Source organism: Aptenodytes forsteri, unplaced genomic scaffold, assembly GCF_000699145.1.
Source record: "Aptenodytes forsteri isolate BGI_AS27 unplaced genomic scaffold, ASM69914v1 Scaffold216, whole genome shotgun sequence".
NCBI lineage: Eukaryota > Metazoa > Chordata > Aves > Sphenisciformes > Spheniscidae > Aptenodytes > Aptenodytes forsteri.
This window is the reverse complement of record NW_008796114.1, coordinates 2466673-2489200: the sequence shown is the minus strand read 5'-3', so window position 1 is coordinate 2489200 and position 22528 is coordinate 2466673. Positions and strand designations below refer to the sequence as shown.

The 22528-nt window shown below is 47.8% G+C and overlaps 2 protein-coding genes across 2 annotated transcripts; one reads left to right on the top strand and one right to left on the bottom strand.

The window, feature by feature from the left end:
- The first annotated feature begins 4434 nt into the window (after positions 1–4434).
- On the top strand, positions 4435–8902 carry LOC103905510 (solute carrier family 25 member 36). The gene is made up of 7 exons (XM_009287190.2): positions 4435–4508; positions 5286–5462; positions 5932–6009; positions 6329–6429; positions 7060–7126; positions 7325–7608; positions 7700–8902. Exons 1-7 carry the CDS (start codon positions 4435–4437, stop codon positions 7897–7899), a joined length of 981 nt encoding a protein of 326 aa, XP_009285465.1. The 3' UTR covers positions 7900–8902.
- Positions 8903–9102: 200 nt separating this feature from the next.
- Positions 9103–21732, bottom strand: CLSTN3 (calsyntenin 3). Its single transcript, XM_009287134.2, has 17 exons — positions 21642–21732; positions 20474–20669; positions 19780–19988; positions 19319–19468; positions 18472–18657; positions 17730–17999; positions 17327–17439; positions 17085–17247; positions 15970–16026; positions 15034–15191; positions 14703–14851; positions 14011–14237; positions 12745–12915; positions 11996–12141; positions 11730–11865; positions 9990–10207; positions 9103–9904 (listed from the first exon to the last, which is right to left on the bottom strand). Exons 1-17 carry the CDS (start codon positions 21715–21717, stop codon positions 9737–9739), a joined length of 2793 nt encoding a protein of 930 aa, XP_009285409.1. The 5' UTR covers positions 21718–21732; the 3' UTR covers positions 9103–9736.
- Positions 21733–22528: the final 796 nt, after the last annotated feature.

Here is a 22528-nt window from a genome sequence, read left to right as displayed (position 1 = left end):
CCCCCCCCCCCCCCCCCCCCCCCCCCCCCCCCCCCCCCCCCCCCCCCCCCCCCCCCGCGCGGGTACTGTGGGGCCGCACGTCCAGCAGCAGCTGCCAAAGAGCCGGGGGAGAGGAGACCCTGCCTTGCCCCACGCCAGACGCTGCCTGCGCCCCATAATCCGCACCCACGCTTTCTTTGCTGTGCCAGGTTCAAATGTAGGCGGCACATTGGTATGGCACAGCCGCTTAGCGCCAGGGTGAATGTATGGTTCTGCAGTTTGGGAAGAAGGGGAGCCTCCCTGTGAGCCACGGGGGCCTTCGCCTGGCATTTTGTCCAGCCTGAGCTTACTGGGGATGGGGGGGCAAGGAAAGTGGGGTGCTGAATGGGGGAACGAGAGGCGCCACGAGGCCCATTCAGCAGAGCAAATGGTGGAGCATCCTTGTCTTTGGGAGGGCAGCCAACCATCCATCATCACGTGGCTGAGATTCCTGCATGTCTTTTCTGGCTTTAAATAGTGCGGCTGGTTCTGGTGAGTCAGGTGTTTGGAGCGTGGATCTCAGCAGTGCCTCTGAATTCGCAGCGTGCCCTTGAGCAAGTCCCTTCTCGTGCGGCGTTTCACCCTCTTCTCTTTAAGAAACATTTAAGTCTCAAAACAATGAACGTTAAGTTTATGATGTCCTAAAGCAGAAGATACTGTGGTCCTCCGGACTTTGCTGAGTAACCGCAGAACTCCCTTGCCTAGACAGTCACCTAATCCCTTTCCAAATTCCACCAGGCTGTTGGAGTCCGTGTGACAGTGAGGTCTGCGGTATAGCATGTGCAATAAAGCACATCATTTAATTGCTCTTAATTAGTAAATTTCTGGTTTTCTGCAGCTAATGCAGTTGTTGTGTTATGTCGATCTTTGCTTATATGTACTTGCACTCTCTGTTCCCAGTGTTACTTTGTATATGTTATTTTCTTTTATTAATTTATCCTTTGAACTATATAGTCACTGCATCTTAGCCTTTCTTAATATATTTTTTGATATTTCTTAGCTTTCTTCTTAAGCTTTTCCTTATCCTCATTTTCCACTTCGGTTCCTGAAAAACTATGAGAGGTTGCCTGGTGACAGGAGCATTGCTAGTGGGAGCTTTGTCAGTCTGTATCCTGTCTTTGCCCATTAAGCAATAATCCTTGAATTACAATTAATTAAAACCCAAGAGATGAATAAGATGAATAAGAGATGAATAAGAAGTTCAGGTTATTGCTGCAGTATATAGTTAATATTACTGTTTTACCTAATGAAACATTGATGAAGGAACAGTTGTTCACTTTATCTTTTAGTACGAGAACTGGGGACCATCAAATGAAACTTGCGAGAGGTTTGTTCAAAACTAATGCAAGAACTTAGCTCTTAACACAGTGTCCAGTTAAACTGTGGGACTCCTGGCCACAGGATATTAGAGGGTAAAAGCTTTTTGTGTGTCCAGAAAGCATTTTAAAAAGATTAATGAAAAAGAATGTGTTGAATGCTATTAAATGCAATGCAACATTTCTGGCTGAGGAAGTCCCTGAGCTGAAAATTGCAGGAAGCTGGGAGAGTGTTCTGGAGATGAGTATTTCTCCTACTCTTCTGTAGGTGATCTTTATTCGCCTGTGTCCTAGGCAGAATCCTGGTTTAACTGCAGGTTTGTCTGACCTAGCATTGCTATTCTTAAATGAAGATCTTCAAGCCATCTCAATATTTGGCTAGCCTAAGTAAGGGCTAAAATGTGAATTACCAGTAAACCATGTCACCTCTGTGCATGTTCTCATACCCTTTTCAGATCATTGAAAAAATGTTAACAGCGGTTTTTTTATTTCTCTCAACTAATCCTCTTTTTCTGCCACCTCAAAATTTTCAGTTTTCCTTTTAAAATGTGAGAGCAAGATCTAGAGGCAAGTACTGTTTTCTAAGGTAAAATTACCTGCCTTCTTCAATTAGCTCTTTTTGTCACTTCTTTGCTTTGGGGGTGCATGTTGTACTGGTTGTCAGCTGCTGCTCTTCATCATAATTTTGCAGGAATTGCTTTTGTTCCTGCTTCTAGAGTAATGACTTCAGGGGTTTGGTTTTTTTAAACCAGTCTGTTTAAGCGCAGCATAAGGACCCTTGGTGACTGCTCAGTTCCATGTGTGTTTTCATTATTTGCCAGTCGTTGCAGCTTTGCTCAGTACTGTGACAATCTTTGTCACCCATGGATTTTATCAAGAGTAAAATGTTACTTCCTGTCTGTTGGTGGAAAAACTGAAAATTGTTAGGTCTAGTCTAGAAGTTATTTTCCTAGACTCTTGCTGGACCACTGCTGTTTGATTCTTTACTGACAACTGGTTTCAGGGCAGGGAAAGAGTGGGGCTGATATTTTTTTTCTTCTTTTTGAGATTTTGTGGTCTGATTTTAATCCATTTAGCATCTATGCTGTAGACAGAGTGTTAAGGCTCCAAGTGTGTTTTTGTCAGATATCAAGCTCACTTTTTGCAAAACTGAAGTATGGTACATCTTTGTAGTTGCTTTTGTGAATCCAGCTTTTGTTTGGTAAGTTCCATAAAAAAACCCCAACAATATAGCCACCCCCCCTCCCCCATTGATTAGTACAAAGTGTCTTTTAAGTCTATAGTGATCTGATTCTGTAATTCTCTTCTGGCATGAATCTCAGGTCGTATAACCATATAACCTTAGCAGCATAAATTACTACAAATACGCTTTTTTTTTTTAGTCCTGGGAGACATTAGAACTCTTCTAGGCTAGTATATTTCCTCAGATCCCTAACATTTCTCAAGCATTTAAATCTGTAGGTGTGAAGTCTCCTCAGTCAGCTATTTTTAATATCCATGGCCATGGGGTTTTTGTGCCTGCTGTTTTAAAAATGTTTGTTCCGACTAGATTTTGTTAAATTTTGCCTTCATTAGCATTGGACTGAAAAACAGTTCATCTCTTTGTGACGAGTGTACATAATTTTCCATTTCTCCTGAAACAGAAGAATTTTGGAGACCTATGCCTTTCGTACACGGTGAGCAGCTGTATCATCATGTAGTGCGTGATAAGACATCATAGTTGAGATTTCTCCTAGTTTTGAACAACTGGTACACCTTATTTCCTTAGCTTTGTTTAGTCAGTGTTCTTTGCTCCCTGAAAAATCCTCCCTAGTCTCGCCATTGAGCCATAGTGGCTCAGAGGTCCGCCTTCACCTCGGACTCTCTTACTGCTGATTAAATGACCACCACGCTAAGGAGTAACAATTTCTTTAACTCTTATTATTGCTTTTAAAATTCTTCTCTATTATCTATACGTATCAGTAGCTTGAGGAACTTGAACTCAGGAAACTTTTATACATACTGGAGACGTGGGTTCAAATTCATAACCTGACCACACTCAGGTAGGGACTTCTTGAAGAAATGAGATATTATGAAAACATTATATAAAGTTGTGCCTCCTTATGCACTGTTAGAGAGAAAAATCTTGAGGATACCAAGCAATTGCTTCTCTAAATGTTGTCCTGTTGTAGTGTTTGCTCAGCTTTTAGACAAGAGTTTGAAACTGCTCTATTCAGACTTCTTAGATGTCTTGTTCTGTCACCACTGTACTCGGTCTTCTCCTGAACTGGAAACTACACTTCTGGTCAAGAAAACAACAGGCATGTAAGTCGGGAGCCTGTATCAGGCAAATCAGTAGAAACTGTGGTAAAGAACAGGACTGTTGGACCCCTGAATGAATATGGTCTACATGGGAAGAATCAACATGGCTTTTGTAAAAGGAGGCCCTGCCTCATGCGACTCCTGGATCGCTATGTAGGCTGTCTTGGTGTCTGTGCTTGATCAGCTTGTTCATCCAGAGAACCTGAGCCAGGACGTTTGCTGCTTTGCTTTGTGTTGTCTTCTGAGCCCGAGCTAAGTTCTTTGGTTGTGTTCCACCTGATCCCAGACTCCCACCACTCACCATATCTCCTGAGGGAAATTACTGCTGATCAGCTGCTCTGCAAGTCATCACCACTGCGCAGATCTGCAAGGGGCTTGACAAAGCAGCATGAGTGTAATGGAGTAGCGTAACTAGTTGCTGGCATCATTAGCTGCATAACCTTCTAGCTGCCAGATCTTCAACTCTTGGACTTCATTGCAATAGGCATCCAGGCCTCTTTTTTTTTTTTTTTTTTGTTCTTTTCCTCCCCCCTAACCTGCAGGCAATAATAAATGAAACCCTAGGAGCAAAGGCTTTGAGAGCAATGCAGTGCACTGAACTGTATAGACTTTTTCAAAATAATTCTTCGGAACTCTAGCCATTTGCTGTCCTGTACCGTCATATGTAATTCTGTTGATAGACTTGATTCTTCCCTGATATCTTGTAGTTCTTCGGTTGGCTTTTCTTTCTTTGGAGCAGAGTGAGCTTTTTTTAAGCCTCCATCTCTTGTGAAACAAAGTGAGTTTGGCTGTAGCAGATATGAACATCTGTCTGTTCGTCAAAGCCTCTTGCATGGCTGTTCCATGCAAATTCATCTCAAAACAACCTTTCAGGTACTGAGCATCCTCTAGAAGAACAGAGTTGTCAGTCAGAGGATCTGAAGGGGCAGAAGCTGAGAACCAAATGTGTCGGTTCTCTGATTCTGACTTGTCCCTGGGTGGCAGAAAGGGAAAAAGGGGATACGTGTCCTTTCAGCATTACTGAGGTGTGGCTAGACTGATGGTGATGGTTCATGAGTTCCAAAAATAGCTTCTGTCTGCTGAAGGTCAGGGTCCTCTTTCATTAAGCAAGTCAGGCTGGGGGTGAGCCTAGCTGTTGGCAGAAAATACAGATCTTGCTTACAGGGCCTTGCAAATGTGGGGCTGAATGGATTATGGGTTGAAGACACAGGCAGGCTGAGGGGTGGGAGGGTTTTGTGCTGTCCCTCTCTGAGCCAATGCTGCTGTGGGGAGGTGTGAGGCACGGTGCCCGGTGATCTCAGCAGAAGGCATTGCAGCGAGGTTGGGCAGCAGAAATGTTTGCTCTGGGAAATTCTGAATGCAAAGATCAGCAGCTTTGAGCTGAGGGACTGCTGAGTCCCTGTGGACTTGGGACTGTTTGTCTCAAATACTGAGTGAGGTTTCAGAGTGAGGCTGCCAGGAGATGTCCCAAGCTAAGCCGTTATTACGTTAATCAATGTCAGAGCAGGAGGTCATGTGTGACGTAGGCTGGGGGGACTAACCTCCTCTCCTAGAGGGGAGAGGTTGTGGATGAACAGGGTCAGAATTATTGCCCTGTTCCTGCACAGGGGTCATTCTTACATGTGCTGTTATGCCCTTGTTATGCCCTAGATGTGGTGGCACAGCTGGAGCCATCCTGACCTGTCCCCTGGAAGTGGTGAAGACACGTCTACAGTCATCCCAACTGACACTGCGGCCTCTGTGCCTCTCAGAGATACAGCTGCCGGGGATGAGTGTGAGGCTGATGAACCCCACCCCACCATCTCCTGGAGTGCTGAAGTTGCTGAGGTGAGTAGGGTAGGGCAGCGTGCATGTTCGCACCGGGGAGGTGAAGGTTTGGCCATCAGGTGGAGAGAGAGGGGGGAAGAGAGAGAGAGACGGAAGTAGCATTTGAGCTGAGGCTCTGAAAACCGGAAGTGCGGTAGGAAGTTTCATCAGAGCACAGGTACATCTGATTCTCACAGTTGATCTGTGCTTTGAACTCTGAGTCTGCAAGGCAGCTTTTGGGACTGTGAGAAATTTCTCAGCTAGTGGTTTGATCAGACCCAGAGTGACGGTGTCAGCAAGAATAGGAAGAAACGACTGAAGGAGAGAGGAGAAGTTGTTGGAGAGAAAATGAGAGTAGGGCAGAAAAAGGATAACACGGGAGGTGAGGAGAGGATGCTACAAGAAGTACTGAAGAACAAAGAAGGAGGAGGAACAGGAGAGCCCCCAGCTTAGTTATTCTGCTAATTTCTGTGTTCATTTCCTTCTGTAGGGCCATCCTTGAGAAGGAAGGCATGCGATCCCTGTTCCGAGGTCTGGGCCCAAACCTTGTTGGGGTTGCTCCTTCCCGGTGAGTACTGGTCCCTGAGGATAGCTCATGCTGTACACTTTTTAAAGGTCCTCCGTGACAGCTGTTGCCCCACATTCTGAAAGCAGTCTGGGCCTTGTGCTAATTGTGCCACAGGACCCCTTCACACAGACATTTTCTGGACCTTCTGATCATAGCTGTAAGATAAGATGATTGCTGTGGGCCTAGTATAAATGGTATCTGATGTCACATTAGACAAACCTGTGCTGGGAATAAGAAAAGTTGGAGTGAGACCCTACAGCAGTGCTGTCTCTGCTCCTCATAGGTGAGCTGTAACCTCCCCTGTATTTTTTTCCACCAGGGCTATATATTTTGCTGCCTATTCTGGTGTTAAGGAGAGGCTCAATGCTGTCCTTGTACCGGAGTCCAAGAAAGTACACATGCTATCAGCAGCCTGTGCAGGTGAGCCTCCTCTGTCTCAAATTAGAGCCTAGGGGTCCTTCTGTCTGTAAGTGTAAATGGGTTTCATTCCTTCCCCGTTGCTGCTCCCATCAGTCCTGCTCTCTCTTCTGAAGTTTTCTCCCTCCACACCTGGAGCAGTGAGTTCCTTGGGTAACCAAAACATTTTCTCACTCTTCGTTCTTCTTAGGGTCATCTCTTCAAGTCATGGATCTAGTCTTTACCCCTTCAGCTGCTATCAGCTCCATTCAGCTGTGAGAGGGAGAAGGCAGCATGTAATTTAGACCACTCACAGAATCATTTCTCTTTATATATCCCAGTTCTCTAATAAAATCTTCCACTCTTGCAAGTTTAGCCCGTTGTTTCCTGCCTCTTTGTAACACCAGGGCCTGTAGTAGGGTATGTTGGAGGCAGAGGAGCTAATTACCACCAGACAAAGGATGGAATGGGGGAGGAGGAGAATGAGATAGTCTGCCCTAAATGTCTCCTCCCATGTGAGCTCAAGGTCGTTCTCAAACTGCCAATGCCTGCAGCTTGCCAAGCAGTATTCAGAGAGCTGATAGATCAGCACCTCCTCACAAACTGTCAGCGTGATCCAGGTGCTCATGGCTGTTTTCCTCGTCTGTTCTCCAGGCATTACTTCAGCCACGCTCACCAACCCTATCTGGTTAGTGAAAACCAGGATGCAGCTGGAAGCCAGGTAAGGCAGGCTAGCAATGCAGAGCCACTCCGTGTCAAATCAGGACTGGTTTGGGGGTGGGGTTGGGTAGGGGTCTGTGACTTGCCATCAGAACATAGGTCTTCAAGGCATGCTGGGAAGAGTCATACAGTTGTGTTCATAACAGCATTTTAGGTCAGTGGAGCAGTATGCTGTTCTAACCCTCCCTCTTCTTTACAGGGTGAAGGGGGAGATGGCCAGCAATGCTCTCCAATGTGCCATGCATGTGTACCGCACTGAAGGCCTTCGTGGATTTTACCGTGGTATCACTGCCTCCTATGCTGGAGTGTCAGAGACCATCATACACTTTGTCATCTATGAAGCACTGAAACAGCAGCTGAGAAACAGCCATCACTCCCTTTCCCCACCACTCACACTTTCACCAAACAGCCATGACTTCTTTGGACTAATGGGAGCTGCTGCTGTCTCCAAAACATGTGCTTCATGCATTGCATACCCACATGGTGAGTGGGTCCACCCTCTGTTCCCCTCAATGGGAGATGCCATGCCTGTAGGATCAATCTGCTAATATCATTTCCCTTTTTGTCTCTCCAGAGGTCATTCGGACACGGTTGCGAGAAGAAGGGTCACGATACCGTTCCTTTATACAGACTCTGCAGCTTGTGGTCCATGAAGAGGGTCCCTTGGCTTTATACCGAGGGCTCCTGGCTCACTTGATCCGCCAGATCCCAAACACAGCTATCATGATGGCTACCTATGAACTCATCGTACATTTGGCCTCTTCTACCTTGTAAGCACACTGTAGCACCTGGCTGAGGCTGCTGTAGAGATACAGGGACCTCATGGTCCTGAGACTTGGTCTTTTTCCATGCTCCAAGAGGTGGTGCTTTTCATCGCATATCAGAACTGGGACAGGCATAGCATTCTCAGGACATAAGACTATTTTGTGCAAAATTTTTGGCTCCAATGTGCACAATGTAGCCTTTCTTCTTTCTGGAGACTTGAATTATTCCAGTGCTTCAAGATTTCAGGGCACTGGTTTGACAGTGCCTGCTGTAAGCTCCCTGTATGAAACAAGGGCATGGAACTTACTGGGAAGGAGACAAAGGAGAAAGCGTAAGAGTATCTTAGACAGACTCAGCATGTTCACTTCTTTTGGACCCAGTAACAACCATACACGGGCATAGTTGGACATGAAGACAGGCTAGAGCTGAGACATCTGAGAGAACTGCAGCAAGCAGAGATCTTGTGCTGAGACCTTTCATGCCCTCAGAGGGGCCCTTCCTCTCTCACCTACTGCGCTACCTTTCTGCCCCCAAGGAGGATTTCTCGACCTTGGCTGCCAGCAAATGTCCTATTGCACAATCTTCCTTTGGGTCCTTAACATGTTGCAGCCATTGCCCCGAGATGTGTCAGGCAGCTGACAGACTCTCTTTGTCTTACAAGGTCTGAAAAACCAGACCAAGTAGATAAAGGGAAGAAGCACAACCTGCTATGAAGCACTACCCTAACAACTCATGCTACTGGGCTCATAGCCATGCTTTGCCAATATCTGTTGTGTTTCCATCCCCTCCATTCCCAACAGAAAGAGGAGGACATTTCCTTCCCTCAGAAGTGCTGGGGCTGTTCTGCTACAAGCTGGAATCCCTGGTGTGAAAAATACTCTTTTATGCTGGTAAAGTGGATCAGGTGAAAAGATGGATGAAGCTGAGGATTGAGCCTGTTTGTATTGATGATACACTAAGTGTATGGAAAGAGCCTTATTTTTTTTTTTGTAATCAAGAATTCAGTTTGCTGAATGTGACAGGCTGGGATGTCTTCTGTTCCTCTGTGGGTTCCTAGCCCCGTGTCCCGGGGAAGGCTACATTGTGTTTACAAAGAGTATTTTGACTCTCAAAAAGGCAGGGGGTAGGGCCAGGTGTGATGTGTTCTTCTTGTTCCAGCACATACACTAAAAAATGTAACCCTTCCCCGAGATAAGGCAGTAATTTCAGTAAATACGTGCTCTGGCCAATCTCCAGTCTCACATTAGAGGCTACACTGACCGTTTCTTTCCCTGCTTGTAGTGAAAAACTGCAGAAGCCCTGAACATTTTATTTGAAATCCATTTATTTTAAAATCCACTTTGTTTCCTCATCCTTCTTACCTTCGTTCATTTAGTTTAGGAGTATTGACAATTTTACAAAGCGACACAAGCTGCAGTGTTTGGTTTTTTTTTTTGCATGAAACGAGAATAAACCTCAAACGACAACATTGAAAAAATATACAATATATATATATAATATCTGGGGAGGGGTTGTGAGAGACCCCACACTGAGCCCTGTGGCTGGCTCCTCCTTCCAAATTTCTGTTCTTTCCAAGCCCCTCCTTCCTCATCATAGTTTGAACTGTGCCACTGTCATGTGCAAGTGCCCTAACACATGTTTCTAGAGAGCCAGATGGGAGGTCAATAATGTGGGGAATGTCCACAATGAGAATGGCAGAAGATGAGGGGACATGGGAGGCAAAAATGACAAATGAGGGAGGAGAGCATGTGTACACGGTGGGGGAAGGAAGAAGTTAAAAGTAAGACACCTCCTCCTTCCAGCCACATGTTTTGGGGGGATCCATTGGATTGGTGTTTTAAAGCTCCTAGTAGCGGTGAGAGACGTCACTTTTGCCAATGATGTGTCGGTCATCCACGTCATTGCTGTCTGGGGAGTCGGGTGTCTCCGAGTCGGTGCTGTCATCATCGTCTATGCCCTCACTAGCTCTGCCCTCGCCGCTTTCTGCTGCCCTCTCCTGGCAGCTCTGGTAGGACTGGGGAGGTGAGACACGGGGTAAGGGGAAGGATCTGGCAACACAGCTGCCCACCCAGCCCCAGCCACTGGTGGCTGCTCCTCACCTCCATGGGGTTGACTATGATAGTGAGGGCTGAGTCGTCCCAGAACATGTCGCTCTCTTTGCCTCCGGTGCTTGTGTGCCCTCCTTCAGCAGCCCCAGGGACCTCTTGCCCGACTCCCCGCCGGTGCAGGGAGTGGATGCGCAGGATGCCAAGGATCACCATGAGTGCCAGGAAGCCCACACACACCACAATGATGACAGTGGCAGCACTGGGGACCACTTTGGAGAAAGAAAATGAGAAGGCGTCATTAGAGTCTGTCGGAGAAACATGCATTTCCAACCTGACCTGCAGGAACTGGGGTTCCTAGGCAGAGCTTGGGTTTTTGGTCTAGACAGGAACGTGTCCTGACTTTTCTGCTCCCCTGGGCACAGGCAGTTCCTGCCTTTAGCTGCTGCATCTTCACTTGAGGCCTGCACAGTTTGCCAGGATGCCTAGGTCCAGGCATCCTCTGATGTCAGCCTGGCCTGTAGACTGCATGTCTTCATCTACAGAGTCACCGGAATATGTTGCACAGCAGCCATTTGTATCCTCCCCTTGGGAGGGAGAAATGTGTGCCAGGGAGAGCCTCTAAGGGCACGAGGATGATTTTCAGAGGGTGTGATTTCTGTGCAAGCAGTAGAGAAAGAAGGAAGCCAAAAGAAGTCCGTTTTGCACATGGGGCAGAGGTGAGGGCTGTGATAGCCTTCTAATTAGTGCCACGGTCAAAGCCCAGCTTCTCCACAGGAGAAAACCTGAAATACATCTAAGACCCTTAGCCCAACTCCCACCCCTTTATTCTAGGCCTGTAGGCCAAGCCTTGACTCCCCAGATAACCCCCTTCCCTGCAAAATCTATCCAGGCCCTCCGTGGATTTGTTCTGCGTGGTTCTGTACAGCAGGGACAACTTTTCCTTTTCTGCTGCGCTAGGGCAGAGCTGGGGAAGGGAGTGGCAAAGGCTGGTTTTTGGTCGTCTCCCAGCATGTACGTAGGCTGTCCCTGCAGTGGCTCAGTGCCGGCTGCAGGACTGGACCAGCTTGGGATCAGCTGCTGCAGGAAGCTGCAGCAAAAGCTAGCACCAAAGGTGCTTTCCATGTTCCCTACAACAGGGGGCCAAAACCAACGCAGGGTCCTCTGTAACAGTCCTAGAGCTTTCACAGCCTAGGAGGAGCCAATTAGACTGTGGTCATGCTTGTGGCACAGGGCTGCCAGGGCAAACCAACAAATCTAATCTCTAGTCTAGCTTTCAGGCTTCTCTCTCTCCTCTGTTTTGGGGGCAAGAATCCTCTTATCTGTGTGGTGCTGTCTCCTATATTTTTCTGCCTTGCTGATCGCCACCTAGTCCCATCTCTTTTTTTAGAGCAGTGGCAGTCTTGATTCTCTTTTTTCTCTCCTGCTGTTGAAGCTTCTTTCTAAAATTGCATTACCCAAGCCTGCATAGCACCTTTGCGAGGTGCATGAATGAAATCGTACCAGCTTACGGTCCTTCTTTTTAGACCTTCTCAGGTGTAGATTTCAGACTGCTTCTACATCAAGAAAACAACACACCAAAAGAGGAGGACTGTTGTACCAAGCTCTAAAGCACAATTTGACACAGATTGCAGTCCATTTGCTAATGAAGAGTGGGACAGTACAGTATAATGAGAACTCAATAACATGGGCATAGGGAGCCTGAAAGGAATCCTCTGCTATAGGTTCTACCAGGATATCAGAAAATCAGCATCCTGACCTAAAGGAATAAAACCAAAAGATAGTGTTACATACTTGGGTTGTTATGGATGCTTGCCAAGCTGTGCCCAGATAGCTCTGGGGGTAAATGATGGCCTCGGTGCATGAACTGCTGGGAACTCAGAATATGGTTAGGATGAGCAGCTCGGTTCATGTTGTGGAGGACATTCACCTACAGAAAGACCAGAGTGAGACTCAGCCCTGTGTTCATCGCGATACATTCTACATTGTGTGCATTCCCGTCCACCATGTCCCCTCCATGCATGCACAAACACCTGTATGTGCATGTATTGATCTTGTACCTCAACAGTAAACTCATTGCTGGAGTAGCGTCCATTCATCTCAGTGCAGGACAGGTGAAACTTCCTTTCATAAAGAGCAGCGCCATGGTTGATGTGGTATGAGACCTGGCGTAGTATTTCCTCATAAACTGCAATGCTCTCCACACCTGAGACAAGAAGAGAATTGGTGTGGAGCGAGAGAGCTCCTGCTTCAAAGTCATCTGGCATCGTAATGCTGTAGCAACTAGGAGCTATAGAAGAATCCAAGGCAATGCTGGGTTGATTAATTTTGGGAAGGGAGCAGAGCTGGAGCTGGCTGCAAAGGACCTGATGAAATCCCTGCCTGCACTGCTGAAACACGTGGAAGGGAAGGAAGAATCAAGAGCAACAGCCCTGTTAAGTTCTGACAGTACAATAGTGTTGTACCAGTCCACAACCTGTGGGATGTGCTGTCCCCCAGTCATGTCATGCAAAATGCTGCTGGTATCTGAGAACACCAAACCCCAAGGGCAATGGGAGTAAGTCAGGAGGAGTGATAGAAGCCTGGGTCAGAGCTCAGACACCATGCTGTGTGCTGGAGGAGGAGCCGCCTCCCCGAGGAGATGGCCTGGGACTTTCAAAAGCCAGGAGTTCAACAAATGGTTACATCTCAGAGTCTCACAAAGTACACCAACACATCTCTAACATCGGGTTAAGTGCTTCTCCCAGTGATGCCTGACAGGCAGTGAGAGAGGCATAATTAGACGGCTGTGGCAAAGGAGAGGACATACCTGTGATGGTCAGGTAGGCAGAGGTGTTAACAAGCTCCAGGCCCCGCTGCTGCAGCAGTGCCCCATCCAGGAGCAGATACTCCCTCTCTGGGTCCAAGTCATCTCCCACCAATGAGATCTCGCAGCCATCCAGGTTGTGCACAATCTCATCTGACATTCGTGTGTCTGTCACTGAGATGCAAACGGAAAGAAGACAGGGTCAGAAAGCCAGCCAGCCATCAGTGAAGGCAGGAGTTACTCAGAGTGGTACCCACTTACTTAAAAGTGCTCACATCATACATAATGACTTCTCTTTCTCTGGCTAGTACTGACCTTGAGTAAAATCACTGTCAGTCTAATTACTTGTTGGAGGAGTCCCCCTGGTTCTAATGACATTATTTATGCACATAATAAAGTCACTTTATTTTGGAACGACATACTATTATTGGACTGGTGCATGATAACACATCTTGGCTGTAAGGACTCTGTTGACAATGACAATGTGCAAATTAGGATATCACACATTCCCAGACCCTGAAGTGCTTTTGAAAGCCTTCCCCTGTCTCACAACTGCTGGTTACCATGGTTGAGATCTTATCTTCTTTAAAATGGCAACCACATTCAATGACTAACTGCTTTCAGCAGGGCTAAGACCAACCTGCTCCAAGTCAAGAAACTCATCATTGTATGAGGAAAGGCAAAGCTGCTAAACAGAAAACTATGAGCAAAAAATCCCATTACCAGAAAAGATACGAAAGAAGTGAAAGGACATGTGGAACACAGAGTGCAGAGAAGTAATCTGAGGAAGATGGAGAGAAATTGAGGGACAAGATATTATAGGGTGTGAGGAAACTGACTGGGGAATTCAAGGAATAAGTGATGCAGGAAGAGTTGGGAGGGGGCGAGAAATAAGGAAAGCAGGAGAGAAGGAAGCAGGAGGAGACTGAGTAAGTGCAGGAGTGGAGAGGGTAACAGGCAGGACATCCATCCACTGCTGGATTCAATAAAGGGAAATGTAGGTAAAATGTAAAAGGGATTAGGAATGAGCAGCCTGGGAAAGGAGGAGAGAGCGAGGCAAATTAACTGGGTGGACAGAAAAAGTACAGGGAGGAGCAGAAAGGGATAAGAACTGATTAGCCTACATATTGACAGACAATGTGCCTTGCTTCTGTATTTGTAAACTCTCTCCTATTTTGGGTGTAGAGGGGCTCTACTTCCTCTGCAGGACAGCAACACTTGCAGGTCTCTCCAGTTTGTCTCTTATACCTCGCCCTGTACTCTACTCACCGGTACCATGCCAATTCTCATCCTTCTTGGCCTCCACCTGGTGAGAAATAGAGCAGGTGATCTGGAGGTTGGGGAACAGGGGGACCCCATCAGGACCCTCAAAGTCTGATGTAGGATGAGCAAAGCGGGCATTGCCACTCAACAGGATCTGGGGGGCATCAGGCTGTAGCACCACAACATAACCTTCCACATCAGGAATGGAGACACAGGACTCTTCACTGAAACACCTGAAGGAGAGAAGTAGAGAGCATCAGTTGGCCCAAGCTTCCACCAGCAGCATTGTAAAAGAACATCTCCTGCCCATTACTGCCAGTGAAGGGAATATCCTTTTTCTGGTAGTCTTCCTAAAGCTTCCCTATAGCCTGCTGTGCAAGACAGAGAGGTGTGGTAGGAATGACATCACTGGGTTTCCGGTGACTTGGTCACATCTACACACCACAGAGAAAATTAAAACCAGCCCACATGCCAAGAACACCATGAGTGAAGGCAGAAGTTCTGCTACCTGCATAGACCCCAGTATTACAGTATCTATTTGGATATTGGATACTTTACTATTTATTTTCAGGAAGACTCCTACCCATTTTGAGACCATCAATTAGAATTAAAATACAAGGTGAGGGAGTGTGATTTTAGTCAAAAGAGAGGTAATCCTCTTGCTGAACTTAGCTGGAGGTGCTGCTTTGTCCACTCACTTGACAGTAGTGGTGAGCCTGAGTGGCCGGACTCCAGGGGTAGCAAAGCGCAGGGAATTCATGTAAGCCACATGCTGGATTGCATGGTTGAAGGTTTCCACATCGTCACCCTCCAAGGTGAGCAGGGACTGAGAGGGGTTCACATGAACCTACAGGTGGAAGAGAAGAAAATACTCAGGGTTCCTTGGCAAATGCCAAGAGTTCAGGCTAAGAGAGACACAAAGGAGAAAGGTGGGGAGTTCTCTGAGGTGGGAGGGCAGGCAAAGTCCTGGGAAGCAAGGCTGGGGAGGAGAGTGGAGGAGACCCATGCAAGCTGGGCAGATGGGCATACCTTCATCCCTTTGCCCAGACTGTCGAAGTCACTGTAATCAAGCCCCTCACGGCAGGCATACAGGCATTCAATAACCTCCCGGCTCTCCAAGCTACCAGGGCGCACAGTGAAGCCAGCCAAGTAACCATGGAAGTAGTGGTGTATCGACAGAGGATCTCCTGAGGGAAACATGGGAGGTGGAGGGTGTGAGAGACATGGCGAGGAAGAGAGCAAAGACAACAAAAGCAACAGTGTGAGGGACATACAGATGTTAAGGGAGGTAGAGAGAGACGGAGGGGTGCATGGGGCATGGAAAAGCAAAGACAACAAAAGCAACAGTGTGAGGGACATACAGATGTCAAGGGAGGTAGAGCGAGACAGAAGGGTGCACAGAACATGGAAAAGCAAAGACAAGAAGAAGACAGGGGATGCTGAAGTAAGGAGATGACGGGTTTTTTAATTCCAGATGGAGGAAAGCGAGAAAAACAGACCAATAGAAAGACTAGGGTAGTGAATGGTGGGTAGCATAGAGAAGTTTCTGCCAAACTGCTGAATGCCAGATGGAAACAATTTCTTGTCCCCTTCTCACACCGCTTCCTGTGAGGGCTTTTAAAAGAAACTCTATGTTCCATAGATAGTTAGGGATGAGGTGACATCTCCCGATGTCTCTAATGGCTATTGTGTTCTTCAGAGACCAACTTTAATGATCAGGCATGAGGACTCTTTCTCCACATGAAAAGCATACTCCATCTCTCAAAGCAGGCTGTAGTCCTCCTATCAGCCTTTTCATGCTCCACAGATATCAAGAACCAATCTGCCAAATAAGGGGTTTCCTCCCAAGAAGGTGGGAGGTGGCAGGACAGGACTGGGGGAGCCGTATGAGGAAGGTACCATGCAAGAACTGATAGTCATGCATGGTGAAGAGGGGAAGAGAACCATCTTCTTTTTTTTCCCTACCTTGTACAGTATCAGTGGAGTTCTCATTTCCTTTGATTTTCTCTTTGTTTTTCTCCTCTGCAAAAGGAGAACATTCAGACAAGTAGTAAGGCATTGGAAGAGGGTAGTTACAGGGTCAGGCAAGTATCCATACAAGTCCCTGTATTGGCCAGGCCAAAAGAACAGCTCTGGAGTCATGTGCCAAGCAGTGCACCCTTCAAGCCTAGAGACAGCACATCACAGATGAAAGAGGGCAGAGTCCCTCTCATGAAGGGGATGGTGAGACTGTAGGATGAGTAACTGATACAAGGGAGAAAGTATAGGGGTTTTTTTCTCCTTTCCCAATGATACCTATTTTGGGAATTGATTCCCATTTATGGAACATGGTCCTAGCCATGTTCACAACAAGCCATGTTCTCAACATCCCTTTGAAACTCAGATGGTTCCAGGAGGGTGTCCCAAGCTGACTAGTATTTGTTGGTTGCAAAAGGCCAATCGAGAGCACAGAGCTGTGGGAAGATCCCTGACCTGGGAGAAGCAATACTACAGTAAAGATTTGATCTTGCTAGAAATTTCTGCTGGAGCGAAGGCAAGCAGCAGGCAAATTCCTTTAGTTCTGTCCTGCTTCAGTCTTGCAGGAGAACTGAGAGACCTGGGAAATGCAGCCTTACATCTCCACAGAACGGGTTTTAATCTGGTAGTGGCTTAACTATGTTCCTAACCTGATCTTTGTCCTCCAACCCAATTCCTCTACAGAATGGTTTGTGACTTCTTCATATAGACCCTCAAGACGCAGAAATCCCCATCAATACAACCAGCAGCACAAATAGTACTGCCTGCTCTCTGGTGAAAAGCTTTGATAGGAAAGCCAACGCCTGAATGAGGTATAGAGTTTCGAGTCTCCTCTGCCTGAAAGCTGGTTATCCATCGCATATTCTACTGCTGTTGTCCATGAAGCTGCCAATGACATAAGGAATGAAGGAGACACATTGGCTTTGGTGCCAAGGATGCAAGATGGCTGCAACTTGGTTTGCATCATTTAGTATTGGGTGGTGTTTCTTTCACCTCTTCTGTCTCTCCCTCCACTCCCTTGTTTCCCATATGGGAAGAGCGTGGTTCAAGGAGCGGGCACTCACCGGTCCAGCAGGCTCCAATCATGAGCAAGGGTTCCTGCCGTGGTGGGTGAATGAGGCCATTGTCGTGGATGAGGGCAGGGTCATAAGAGACGCCATCCACGTAGAGCGTGACAGTAGGGAACTCCAGGTTGAGGGCATAATGGTGCCATTCATCATCGCAGACCTACAGCAGACAGCAGGGGAAGGGATCAGCAAAGGGCAGAAGGAGAAGGGACATGGGGAAGAGGCAAACGCTTCCTCACCTGCTCAAGCTTCCAGAGGAATTTCACAGGCCTTGCACTTTCCAGCAATGGCCAGTAGAGGAAAGCAATCCGGCAGCCATGCACAGCCAGGGAGTAATGTGAGTAGCCATCCTCTGCCAGGGACAAGCACAGGGAGTTACGTATCACACCTCAGAGCACTCTCACTAGCCAGAGCCCAGAAGCACACGCTAGCCTGCACAACTGGCACTCAACACCGTGTGCTCACAGCGGGCTTGACTGCTCCCTGAAAAAGTGACACCTGAAGAAGCTGTGTTCCTAAAGGAGGGACCCCTGCCCAGGTCCCGCTCTGGAACACAAGAGATTTCCCCCTACAGGGACGATCCCTTCTGACAAGTTACAGGCAGTGGGCAGAAGTGTCACGACCCCAGGAAAAGCGTCTCACCGCTCTGCACTGTACTGCAGATCACCGTCTCCTCTTCCCGCCTGCCTTTGCCAGGCACCACGGCATGCTTCATCCATACGGACAAGGTGAAGTGGTCACTCAGCCCCTCATGGGCATTTGGCCCATTCACCACAGGCACCTGAGCAGCCTGGCTGCCATTGAACCAGTAGATGAGGCTGCTGTCCTGGCTGTAGTGCACCGAAAGCCGCGCGGTCCAGTTCGCCGTGGGGCTAGGCACCGGCAGCAAGTCAATCTCTCCTGAAGCAGCACCTACCAAGAACGGAAGGAGTCAGGAATGTCAGCATGGGAGAATAAGGAGCCTGAGAACTGGGGAACAGATGAAGAGGGTGCTAGAGGGCTCGTCGTAACGTCCCAGAGCACAGGGAGAGGAGGAATTGCCTATAGGCCTTCTCCTATCTGGAGAAGGATGGTGACTTTTCTGTCTGTGCTGAGGGGAGTCCCACAGACTCTGCGTACTGGGGCAATGCACAGAAACCTCTGGCTTCCCAGCAAGGAAAACATGGGGAGCCCCTTGTAAATACGGGCAGGGTGCCCACTGCCCCTCAACGCAGCACCGTGAGCTAGGTGTTCTCCCAGCCCTGCTGACCACAGCAGATGTGAGGAATGTGTCCCCCGGCATCTCTGCTGTGTGAGGCACAGAGCTACCACTGTGAACCCCTCCAGGGGAAGGAGCAGTGTGCTGTGCCACAGTTGCCCTCGGCCCAGGAAAGAATCAATTCACCACAGAGTTTGCGTAGTGACTTCTCGGAGTAGTTATCCCGGTCACAGCCCTTGGCCACATGGTTTGTCTGCAGCTCCACCGTGGCCTGGATGTTCCACAGGGGCTCGTCGCAGGTCTCCAGGTGAATGCTGGGGAAGAGCGCGAGGCTGCCTGCACCCGGGGTGTACTCAATCCTCTTGTTCCAGCCTAATGAAGAAGAGTGGAAGAGACGGATTAGGTCCTGCCAAGGACCCAAGGCCAGAACATTTGGCACACACACAAGTGGCATCTATGGACTAGCGCAGAAACAGAGATTTTTGGCCCTTTCCACGTTGAAAAGACAACTTTATGCAGCTGGCATCAGTGCAAGGGAAGATTTCCTAGAAGCACAGAGTCCAAATTCTCATCTTCTACAGCTAGTACCAGTGTAGCATCACTCCTTGGATTGTTAACCTCTCTTATCAGGCAGAGCAGATATTTAGCTGTGTTGATTTCCCCTTAATTCTATGGACTAAGGTGAACCTGTAGGCATACACCACCTCTGGAAAAGTCAAATATCCTCCAAATGAGCAGCCCCAAAAACAATCTACACTGCATACAGTCTATGAGCTTTATCAAATACATAATAGTTCACAGTAATGCAAGGAATGATTTTCCAATTTTAGAATTGCCTTTCAGTGGCTTTGCAACAGACTTAGATGTCTGCTGCATCCCCTTAGATGGGGCTGATGGGTTGATGCCAGAACTGAACCATATATATGGGCATAAAAATTTATATGTGTATATACAAATATTTGCAATGAGTAGGACTGAGTAGTAGTTCAGCAAAAGCAAAGGGAAGACATAACTGTGTTTGGAGGTTTCATACCCTGCCAGCTGGGCTTGCAGGTGGGTTTCACCTGGATTTCCACTTCAGCATCATCAGAAGCCCGCTTCTTTCCACAGTCATAGGCTGTCACTGTGAATTTGTAGAGACGATCTCCACTGTACTGCAGCTTCTCCGTGTTCTCGATGTTCCCTGGTTAGCAAAACAAAGAGATCAAGGGAGAGGAAAGACAGTCTCTTCAAAGATGGTCCTTCTAGAAATCACTCTTATTTTTGATCAACTACAAAAACAACCAAAAAGGGGTTCAGTCCCCCTCCCCAGTACCACTCTGTAACAAGGTATAGCATCCCACAAAATGGCTGCTGCGTCTCTGCACCAGGAGAGAGAGATCAGCAGCGCTATAAAATTCACATAGCACAGCTCTGCCAGCAAATGGGACTGGCAGAGAGGGAGCAAAGCAGGAAAGGGGGAGTGACGTGCTCATGGTAGGTGCAGATTCTTACCATCATTGTCAATCAGAAAGGGAATATTGGGGGTCAGGATCTCATAGTAGCAGATCTGGCTGTACTGTGGCGAGCAGTCTCCATCAATGGCCTCCACACGCAAGATGCGGTCATACAGCTTTCCCTCAGTCACTGCCACACGATACAACTTTTCCACAAAGACAGGAGCAAACTCATTCACATCATTTACTCGAACGTGCACTGTGGCCCTGATGCAGAGAGACATCAGTAAGAACTGATCGGCTGATTAGGAGCCATACACCACCTAAATTTCAGTGTAAGTCAGTTCCCTAAAGTGCGCCAGTCTGATCTCCAGCCGTCAAAAGCAACAACAAGGAAAGAGGCCTCGGTTTCAGTGCAGCAATGTTGGCATGCAGGAGCTTGGACAATGGTTTCCCACCCCAGAGAAAGAGCAAAAGGAATGATAATGTAATCTGGACCTCCTGCCTATATGCAGCAACATAAAACACCACCCTTAGACACAACTGTCAAGCAGCCCTCATTTCTAGTGTGTTCACTCATGTGACTCAGTCAGTGAACACTTCTCTTTGGGTCTTATTAACATGTTGAGTTACAGCATCAAGGCTAGAGAAAAATACTTCTGGCTAAAGGAAGCATTCCCACAGCAATTTTCATCTGTGTTTCTGTGACAGATCGCATTTTGTAACATGCAGCAATGACTGCATGTACTTACTTGTGTGATTTCTTGGTATTTGCTCCATCAGGTCCCTCTCCACAGTCATAAGCCTGGATGGTGAATGTGTGCTCCTTATGTGCTTCACAATCCACTGGTTCCTTGGCCCGGATCAGCCCCTCACCTGTAGCTTTGTCCAGGATCACAGCTTCAAAAGGTACACCCGCCCCATGGATCCTGAAGCCACAGATTTCACCTGGTACCCACAAAGGCAGAGAGGAAGGGGAGAAAGAAAAGGACTGAGGAGAGCGCATTATGCCCCCTTGCTTCCCTCTCCCATATTTTCTTCCTTTCTAACTTACACTCTCCCTTCTCCCTCATTTCTCCTTTCTCTCTCATCTTGAGCATTTTTTGGTTCCCTAAGAGTTCCTCCTGCCATCTCTTACAGCCATTAATGATGTAGATTGCCCTCTTCTGGAGACTATTCCCACAGCAAGGAGTCTTGACCAGCATCAAGAAAGATTAGAGGTTACAAGGCTCAAGCTAGATTTATTAGTGCTACACAGCCACAGTACTGAGGGAGCACCTTATTTCTCCTCTGCATCCCTCAGGGACGCAAAACAGGTCATATATTGCAGATAGACAGCCAAAGCAGGAAGATCCATGATGTCTCATCCACCCACACACGCAGGATGTACACAGTACCGCAGGGAACTGCAGATAGGGTCACCTAAATCCTAAAGTTCAGCTCACAGGGACCACTTTTCCTCTCCCAAAGCTAAGGGGGGATGCATGAGGAAACTCCAGGCACGGCCTAAGCAAGCACCAGGAATACAACCCTTGTAAAGCCTCGCCTGTAGTTTCAGGGATTTGTGCTTACTGTGAGGGGATGTAGCACTGCCAGCGAAGTGTGCCCTACCAGCTTTCTCCAGTGCTCACAGACACAGAGCTGTGCATGTGATCTTTGGAAATAGCAGAACTGCGTCAAAAAGTAGCTGGCTCCACCCTCAATTTCTCTCCCTAAGGGAAACAGCTCACAGCATCCTAAATCAAGCTGTGCCCAAATTGCCTCCAGACTTCACTGGGGACCTCCTCTGGAACAAGGTTCGGAGGTGATCATTTCCTGGAGAGAGCTAGAATCCAGCACAGGGATGAATGTCACCCTGTCTCTGCCTCTTCATAAGTCTCTCCCTGCCTCCCACCCCTCCCAGAGCTGCTACCCACCTACCTGCATAGCGCAGTGGAGCATCTTTGTCCAGTGCAAACAGCGGTGGGTTGAGCAGGACTGTGTTGTCATTCTCCATGATGATGCCCTGATACTCAGCTTCAATCCAGGGTTTGTGCTTGTTTGCTGAGGTGGATTTGGGGTAAGGGATGGAGGACAGGAATGTGTTAACCGCCAATGACAGACTCAGTAGGAAAAGAGCAGAATATCATCCAGTGGCAGGTAACAACCACCCCTCCCCACCTTCTTCTCTGGAAATAAAGAAGTCTAAAATAGGCTGGGAGGAAGAAGCGATCTTTCTTTAGTTCTACTCTACATGGCTCTTGGGAGACCTCATCAGAAACAATGTGTTCCTTCTGGCCTCCTCATTACTATCTTATTAGAAATATGTGGAGAGGCATCTGGGCGCCCAGGAAAGCTGGAGCGGTTAAGAAAAATGAAATCAAGAGGCAGAAGAAGCCTGATTCTGGAAGCAGATTCCAAACGCTAAATCCTTTATCTCACTGAAGCCATAATTAAAGGATCCAGGATACATCTTCCTTTGGGGTGTCCCCAGGGGACAAGTCTTGCATGCAGCCATTATCAGTTAGGCCTCGCATCCTCTGGACTAAGGCCCAGGATCTACACACATGTACCCAGGTACACTTTCAGTCAGCCATCCTATGCATATAATAACCTACTCTGAAAGTCCCTTGCTCCTTCCTTCCCCACTCCATGGTGCGCACCATAGTCCCTCAGCCCCTCCTTGCTAATCCCGTTGGCTGGAGCCCAGCCAGGCTTGGCATGGAGGCAGCAGCCAGCAGGAGGCTCTGAAAAATGTCACAGGCCCAGAAATAGCAAATTAATCTTTATCACACAGGCTCCGGGGCAGGGAAAGGGAGAAATAAAGG

Excerpts from the sequence above, each read along its gene's own strand:
- LOC103905510 (XM_009287190.2), top strand. The coding sequence starts at position 4,435 with ATGAACATCTGTCTGTTCGTCAAAGCCTCTTGCATGGCTGTTCCATGC. Across the intron at positions 6,010-6,328 it reads GTTGGGGTTGCTCCTTCCCG|GGCTATATATTTTGCTGCCT; the intron begins GTGAGTACTGGT and ends TTTTTCCACCAG. Across the intron at positions 6,430-7,059 it reads GCTATCAGCAGCCTGTGCAG|GCATTACTTCAGCCACGCTC; the intron begins GTGAGCCTCCTC and ends TCTGTTCTCCAG.
- CLSTN3 (XM_009287134.2), bottom strand. The coding sequence starts at position 21,717 with ATGGAGAATGACAACACAGTCCTGCTCAACCCACCGCTGTTTGCACTG. Across the intron at positions 19,469-19,779 it reads CTTTCTGATTGACAATGATG|GGAACATCGAGAACACGGAG; the intron begins GTAAGAATCTGC and ends TTTGCTAACCAG. Across the intron at positions 15,192-15,969 it reads CTCCACTGATACTGTACAAG|GAGATCCTCTGTCGATACAC; the intron begins GTAGGGAAAAAA and ends TGTTTCCCTCAG.